General features: G+C 50.8%; 1 protein-coding gene across 2 annotated transcripts; it reads left to right on the top strand.

The window, feature by feature from the left end:
* Window positions 1–1,095: 1,095 nt before the first annotated feature.
* LOC115515671 (cytochrome P450 1A2) lies at window positions 1,096–7,264 on the top strand. 2 transcript variants are annotated; one of them, XM_030317695.1, is made up of 7 exons: window positions 1,096–1,213; window positions 2,286–3,113; window positions 3,663–3,783; window positions 4,260–4,349; window positions 4,529–4,652; window positions 5,570–5,656; window positions 6,384–6,748. In XM_030317695.1, exons 2-7 carry the CDS (start codon window positions 2,295–2,297, stop codon window positions 6,679–6,681), a joined length of 1,539 nt encoding a protein of 512 aa, XP_030173555.1. In that variant the 5' UTR covers window positions 1,096–1,213; window positions 2,286–2,294; the 3' UTR covers window positions 6,682–6,748. The 2 variants fall into 2 exon arrangements, with proteins under 2 accessions (XP_030173555.1, XP_030173551.1); XM_030317691.1 differs by having other exon boundaries at window positions 1,139–1,213; window positions 2,283–3,113; window positions 6,384–7,264.
* Window positions 7,265–7,761: the final 497 nt, after the last annotated feature.

The following is a 7,761-nucleotide window of genomic DNA, read 5'->3' as shown; positions in this document are numbered from 1 at the left end:
CTTGGAGCGCCTGGGTAGCTCAGACGGTTGAGTGTCTGACTCTTGATTTCTGCTTGGGTCATGATCCCAGGGTCATGGGATCGAGCTCCCCATCAGGCTTTGCACTGGGCGTGGAGCCGGAACGTGGAGCCTGTTTGGATTCTCTCTCTCTCTCTCTCTCTCTCTCTCTCTCTCTCTTTCCCTCTGCCCCTCTTCCCAACTCACACACTCTCTGTAAAATTTTTAAAAAATGTTTTTTTTCCTTTAAATCCAGGGTCCAGTGAAATTTTACATATTGCATTTTTTTTGTTTTTTAAGAAAGTATTTATTTACTTTTGAGAAAGCACAAGTGGGGGAGGGGCAGAGAGAGGGGGACAGAAGATCCAAAGCAGGTTCTACACTGACAGGCTGACAACAGTGAGCCCAATGTGGGGTTCAAACTCATGAACCGCAAGATCATGACCTGAACTGAAGTTGGACACTCAACCAACTGAGCCGCCCAGATGCCCCTACATATTGAATTTTGTTGCTTTGTCTCTTCAGGTTCTTCACTCTAGAAAAGGACCTTTTTTTTAAATGGCGTTGACTGTTTTGAAGCCAGTTGCCATGAGGAACCGCCCACAGCATGGATATTCTTCATTTGATTTTAAATTTCTTATCATCTCTTACCAGGAGGGAGGAGGGCAAAGGGGTCACCCTTCAGAATGCAGGGTCCTAAATGTTTTTCAGATTAAAGATTTGGGCTGAAACTCGGAGTTGGCCGGAACACGGCCATTTCTTACGGGGTTTTGCAGCTTGTTGGAAGGGTGCTACAGATCACCATTCCTGAGAAGAGCAGATCAGCCTGGACCAAGTGCCCAGGCAGGGTGCCTCCTCATGGGTGCAGTGGGAGAGGAGACTGAAACAGCCCAGGGGTCTTTTGCTCCTAGACCCTGACCTGCCCTTGAGAGAAAAAAAGCGTTTTGACCCTGGAGCCTGAAAAGAGCTGGACATTCCACCCCAGGGACATGACAAGACCTGCCTTGGGCCCTGGGTAGTTGGTGCAGCTGAGAGATCCTTGCCCAAGGTCAAGGGCTGACCCTTCTGACTTCATTTGATGATATTGATATCAGGTGACCAGGATGGCCAGGCCAATCTGACAGAGGGTGATGTTTATAAAAGGCCCTTCACCCAGAGACAGAAGCTCCGTGCCAGACTCCATAACCCTGCTGATCTCAAGCACCTGCCTCTACAGGTACCTTTCTTGGGCTCATTTCTCAGTTCCTGGGAAATATCTTGGGAATGAATGGAGAGGAATAGACCCTGAGTTAGGTGTAGGAGGCCTGAGTTCTGGTCCACCCTGACCAGTTCCAGACCTCAGTTTCCACTTATTTATCTTTAGAGAGAGAGAGAGAGAGTGGGGGAGAGGTACAGAGGAAGAGAGAGAGAGAGAGAGAGAGAGAGAATCCAAAGCAGACTCCATTCTCAGTGTGGAGTCCAACACGGGGCTCAATCCCACGACCCTGGGATCATGAGCTGAGCTGAAATCAAGAGTTGGAAGCTTAACCAACTGAGCCACCCAAAAGCCCCTCTCCATTTTTATTTTTAAATTTTCTTTCTGTCTCCATTTTTAAATTAGCAACTTGGACTGGGCCATCTCTGATTAGAATGGAGAGATGGGGAGGGGTCCCCACCTGGCATGAGGGCAGCCCTGGCTGTGGCTTGGTTGCAGCCCAATCTCAGTCTCCAAGACTGTGAGAGGGTGGGGACTCATCCTCAGAGGAAGGACTCTCCTTGATCTGGTAAAGAATGCCCCAGGGGAGGAAGCATCACCAGTCATTTGCATGAGCCCTGGGACCCTGGCCCCCTCAGTGTTTGTTGCTGGGTGGGAGCTGTTCCCCTTTCCCTGGGTAGGAGGAGGTATTAGCAGGAAGTCAGCATCGGCAGGGACCCTTTGGCATAATGTCCAGCATAACCTTGAACTGGGGGCTGGCAAGGGTGCTTCCCTGTTTTGAAGTCGTCAGTTGCCTCCACTCCAGCCTCAGAATTGGAAATTGAGGTGATGGGCAGATGGGAGCATCAGGGGTAAGAGTTCAGACACTTAGGTTGGGAATTTTGAGTCTCCTGTCCAGGCCTCAGATTCGGTGATGCTCTAAGAGTGAGCTCTTGGGACACGGGACCTACGGTGGATACACTTAAGTCTTTCTGGCATCTAGCTAGGAGCCAAGTACCAATCATGTGCCAGTGTTTATTGACCGAGTGAGTGAATGGACGAGTGAATGGCTCCATCTTGATGCTCAACCTGGTGCCTCCTTCTTCCCCAGTAGTTGATACAGATGGCAATATCCCCAATGGCCACAGAGCTTCTCCTGGCCTCCTTTGTCTTCTGCCTGGTGTTCTGGGTGGTCAGGGCCTGGCAGCCTCGGGTTCCCAAAGGCCTGAAGAGTCCACCAGGGCCCTGGGGCTGGCCTCTGCTCGGGCACGTGCTGACCTTGCGGAAGAACCCACATCTGGTGCTGGCAAGGCTGAGCCAGCGTTACGGGGACGTGCTGCAAATCCGCATTGGCTCCACACCCGTGCTGGTGCTCAGCGGCCTGGACACTATCCGGCAGGCCCTGGTGCAGCAGGGTGATGACTTCAAGGGCCGGCCCGACCTCTACACCTTCAGTCTGGTCACTGATGGCCACAGCATGACCTTCAGCCCAGACTCTGGACCGGTGTGGGCCGCCCGCAGGCGCCTGGCCCAGAACGCTCTCAACACCTTCTCCATTGCCTCAGACCCGGCTTCTGTATCCTCCTGCTACCTGGAAGACCACGTGAGCAGGGAGGCCGAGGCCCTCCTCAGCAGGTTGCAGGAACAGATGGCAGAGGTCGGGAGCTTCGATCCCCATAGCCAAGTGGTGCTGTCAGTGGCCAATGTCATTGGTGCCATGTGCTTTAGGCAGCACTTTCCTCAGAACAGTGAGGAAAAGCTCAGCCTCATACACAGCAGCAATATATTCGTGGAGAATGCGTCCTTTGGGAACCCTGTGGACTTCTTCCCCATCCTTCAATATATCCCCATCCCTGGCCTGCAGAGATTCAAGGCCTTCAACCAGAAGTTGGTACAGTTCCTGCAGAAAATTATCCAGGAGCACTACCAGGACTTTGACGAGGTGAGCCCAGGGTTTTGGAGCTGCAGGGCCCGGGTGCCGTCCCTCTCACTCAGCTTCAAGGTACACGCACAGCTGATATGCTGCTGCCAAGGCCTAGGAAGGCTCTGGAACACCCTGGGCTAGCTGTGGGACCTGGAAACAATCCCTTTCCCTCTCTGGCCTCAGTTTCCTCATCCCTCCTGCCTCTCTTTCAGGGTGGCTTGAAGCCCCAGAGATATTTGGCTGTGAATGGGCCCCTGGCAGAGTCCTGCAATGTGGGGGGTTGTTGTCTTAAGAAGGCTTTTGTTCTGCAGGAATCTGAATGCTGACAGAGGCTAATCCCCAGCTCAGGTGGCACTTTGCTTCCCAGTACTCACCCCAGCCTCCTCCTTGGAAACTGGACCCTTGGGGTTATTGGGAGGAAGGGTCCCCAGGGCTGCCACCAGCTCCCACTGTAAGCCCAGCTTACTGCCTAGAGGCCAGGGGGAGGAGGTGCCATGTGGAATGGGGCAAGGTTCAGTGGTTGGCCCTGGAAATGCCAGGGTTGTCCCTAAGCTTGTGTCCTCACAGAACAACATCCAGGACATCGCAGGCGCCCTGTTGAAGCACTGTAAGAAGGGATCCAGAGCTAATGGTGGCTGCATCCCTCACGAGAAGATTGTCAGCCTTATCAACGACATTTTTGGGGCCGGTAGGAGTCAGACCCTTGCTCCTCCATCCATCACTGCCTGCTGTCCACCCACAGACTTGTTCAGCCCCTGAGTCCATCAGATAACTTGCCAACCACATACCAGATGGGTGCAGGACACGCAGACACCTGGCCCATGTTCAGGGTCTGAGTCCAGGCCATGCCAACAACTGTCAGTGGAAATTCAACCAAACCCCTCTCTGCCTCTGGGCCTCAGTTTCCCTACCTGAATAATAAAGGGTTCTCTAGCCTGGAAGTCTGGGTCCCTGTAATTCCAGAAACGAATTCTAAAACCAGTGACCAAATTTGCGGTGAGAAGATCTGTCTCTGCCCTCAGAAAACTCATGGAGGGGGTGGAGAAGGTAGGGGGGAAGAAGGCAGAGAAAGCAATGCTTGGTACATTCATGCTGGGTGTTTGGGGAATGCCGGTTTCTTGTTCTTGGCTTTCTTACTTCCTTACCTTGCACCATGCTGCCCAGGATTTGACACTGTCACAGCAGCCATCTCCTGGAGCCTTATGTACCTTGTGAGAAATCCTGAGACACAGAGAAAGATCCAGGAGGAGCTGGGTACGTGGCAGAGATGCATTGGCTGAGAGAAGCCTTGGGATCCTCAGATGATTTGTTCGATCTACACGTGGCCGTTATGGGCCTAACAGGGGATGTAATAGGGGACATAATAGGGGACGCAGATGCTATGGAGCAATCAGGACGGCCCTAAGCCCTGTTTTGTCTTCCGTGTTCTACAGACACAGTGGTTGGCAGGGCACGGTGGCCCCGGTTGTCTGACAGACTCCAGCTGCCCTACCTGGAGGCCTCCATCTTGGAGGTCTTCCGACACTCCTCCTTCATCCCCTTCACTGTCCCCCACAGGTAAGATCTGTTTATTCTGCCCTGCCGCCTTTGAAGTCCTCACCATGTCTCTTCTTCCCATCTTCTCAGCCCTGGCCCTGGCTCAGATCTCAGCATCTCATTTCTGGCCATGTCACCAAGTTCCTCACAGACCCTCAGCCTCTAGTCTGTCCCCCAGCCAGTCCGAGCCTGATCAAACTACCCCACTTTCAGGAGAAAGTCACATTCTTGACCTCAGCTCTCACTCACCTCTGCTCACATTCCCTCCCTGCAAGTCCTCTCAGCCCAGCCAGGCTGGCCTCACTGTACCTCACCAGCACGATGAAGCCAACCTCCAATCCTGCTGATGCTGGACCTTCTGCCGGGAATGCCATCTACCCTCTTCTCTGGCTACCAGAATCCTGTGCTTGCCCCAGGTCCATCCTGACACAAACTTCCCCTTCGCTAGCAGGCTTTCTTGACTCAACTGGCTGGCACAGATTCATTCTCTGATATCTTGCAGAACTTTCAGCCATTTGTCTTTGATAATGTCCTGGGATTTTTCACAATGTCAAGAGAGTTAGTGAACATTTACTTCTACCCATATATTGGTCTAGTCATTCCTGGAGCAAGAGGTCTGACTCCTCAGCCAAGCTGGGAACTCCCGCAGGGCTGGCCCAGACTGCCTTCTTCTTGGCTCCAGAGGATGGCCAAGTGCACAGCCAGATGCACAAAAAAGTTTAGTAAACACTTGCTCGGCTGAAGGTGAAAAACAGGCGCTGAGGAAGGGGAAGGATAACTTCACCGCTTCCCTGCACCCGACATTCCCTCCCAGTGTGGGGTATGGAGACTGTGGCGAGCAAGCTATTGGGCTGGGGCGGAAGTAGGAGAGAATAGTTCCCAAAGACATGCCCCAGTTTTCCTGCCCTGAGCCTGTCTGCCCCCTCTTCCTTCCTCAGCACAACGAGGGACACGACACTGAATGGCTTCTACATCCCAGAGAAACACCTTGTCTTCATAAACCAGTGGCAGGTCAATCATGACCAGTGAGTATACATCTCCCACTAAAAAATACGTGAGGCTCAGCAGTCAGGAAGGCTGTCTGTCTCCCTGGGAACTGGTTATATAATAGAGGAATGGGGCCTTGGTTGCTATACATAGTCTGTTCTAAGTAACGGACTTTAGGTCCATGTTTCTCAAACTATAGTGCACATAGGAAATGACCAGCAGGTTGGTTAGATTAGGGTGCCTCATCCCCCAAGATTCCACTTTGGTAGGTAAAATGGAGTACCTCAGGTGATTCTGATGGCAATGGCCTGGTGACCTCTCTTTAGAAAATCCCACTCTAGCCTGTAGGTAGGGGGACCATATAATTTACCATCTAAACGGGGGGGCACTCCTGAGTGTGAAAAGGGATACTGCCAACAATTCCTCCAAAGCAATAAGCATAAACCAGGATGTACTGTTGATTCCCCTTATATATTGAGTAGGATGGAGATAACATTTTCCTTCTTTTAATTTCTTGTAATTGAAGCATTATTTCTTTAAAATAACAAACTAATATTAAAAAGCACCATTTGCAAGGCCAATCATTTTAGAGAGAGATTTGTAAAAGAAATGAGCATCAAAATACGGTTTGGCCGCTTTCTCCACTCTCTTTTCATTACTTTCAACCTATTCTAACACTTGTACCATCAACAGAAGTCTCCCCCAGGTCTTTCCTCCCAGGGTCTCCCCCACCCAGAAATCCCATCTCCTCTGTTCCTCTTGCAGAAAGGTGTGGGGAGATCCATTTGAGTTCCGGCCAGAGCGATTCCTCACTGCTGATGGCACTGCCATCAACAAGATCTTAAGTGAGAAGGTGATGATCTTTGGCCTGGGCAAGCGCCGGTGTATAGGGGAGGTCCTGGCCAAGTGGGAGGTCTTCCTCTTCCTAGCCATCTTGCTGCAGCAGCTGGAGTTCAGCGTGCCAGCGGGTGTGAAAGTAGACCTAACTCCCATCTATGGACTGATCATGAGGCACGTCCGTTGTGAGCACATCCAGGCCCGGCCACGTTTCTCCATCAAGTGAAGACACCAGCATGCCAAGGCAGAGGGAGGGGTGAGGATCACCCATGGGTCCCCCAGCCCTTGTTTTTTGCCTTTTTCTTAAATGAAAGCTTTATTGAGGTATAATATACATACCATACAATTCACTTTCTTAAAAGTAGACAATCCAATGGCTTTTAGTATATTCACAGATCTCAGGGGGTTCCTGGATCCAGTTTCAACATGGGGGGTCCCCACACATACAACACCAAGCAATTCTTGGACACCAACAGGGTGTCCAAGAATTCAACTCAATTCTAACACTGTCTACCCAGAGATAGCATTACACTTCACAGGTTAAGGGCTCAATCCTACAGGACTGCCCCCCACCCCCCACTCCTGACTTTAGTTGCTAGTCACAAGCCCCAGGCTGCTACTTGTGCTTCTGACCAACCAGCTTCAGACTGGGGGTTCCAATGACCTCCCCCTCCTTAGGTTCTTTAATTTGCTAGAGTGGCCCACAGAACTCAGGGAGACACTTACTTATGTTTACCAGTTTATTAAAAGATATGATGAAAGATAGGAATCAGCAGCCAGACAAAGAGATATACAGGGCAAGGTCTGAAGAAGGGGTATAGAACTTCCATGCCCTCTCCAGGCACATCATTCTCCCCAATCTCTGGGTGTTCACCAACATGGAAGCTTTTGATCCCAGTCCTTTTGGGATTTTATGGAAGTTTCATTGCACACTCAGGACTGACTAAGTCCTTGACCACTGTCTCATTGAACCATCAGCCCCTTTCCCCTCCCCAGAGATCAGGGAGTGAGACTGATCCAACACTCTAATCACATGGTTGGACCTCCTGGAAACCATCTCCCAAAGTTACCTTCATGAATGCAACAAAAGATGGAGTGCCTGGGTAGCTCAGTCGGCTCAGGTCACGATCCCAGGGTTGAGCCCACACTGAGCACGGAGCCTGCTTAAGATTCTCCCTCTCTCTCTCTCTGCCCCTCTCCCCTACTCACTCACTCTCTCTAAAATACATATATACTTTTTATATATATTAAATATATATTAATATATATTATATATTATATATAATATATATATACATTTAATATA

This window comes from Lynx canadensis, chromosome B3 (genome assembly GCF_007474595.2).
Source record: "Lynx canadensis isolate LIC74 chromosome B3, mLynCan4.pri.v2, whole genome shotgun sequence".
NCBI lineage: Eukaryota > Metazoa > Chordata > Mammalia > Carnivora > Felidae > Lynx > Lynx canadensis.
Note: the sequence above shows the minus strand (reverse complement) of the source record. Positions and strands in the feature narration are given on the sequence as shown.

What these genes read in the sequence shown, in the direction of transcription:
- LOC115515671 (XM_030317691.1), top strand. Translation starts at nt 2,295, where the DNA reads ATGGCAATATCCCCAATGGCCACAGAGCTTCTCCTGGCCTCCTTTGTC. An exon ending in CAACGACATTTTTGGGGCCG is followed by an intron (nt 3,784 to 4,259) that starts GTAGGAGTCAGA and finishes CATGCTGCCCAG; the next exon opens with GATTTGACACTGTCACAGCA. An exon ending in CCCTTCACTGTCCCCCACAG is followed by an intron (nt 4,653 to 5,569) that starts GTAAGATCTGTT and finishes TTCCTTCCTCAG; the next exon opens with CACAACGAGGGACACGACAC.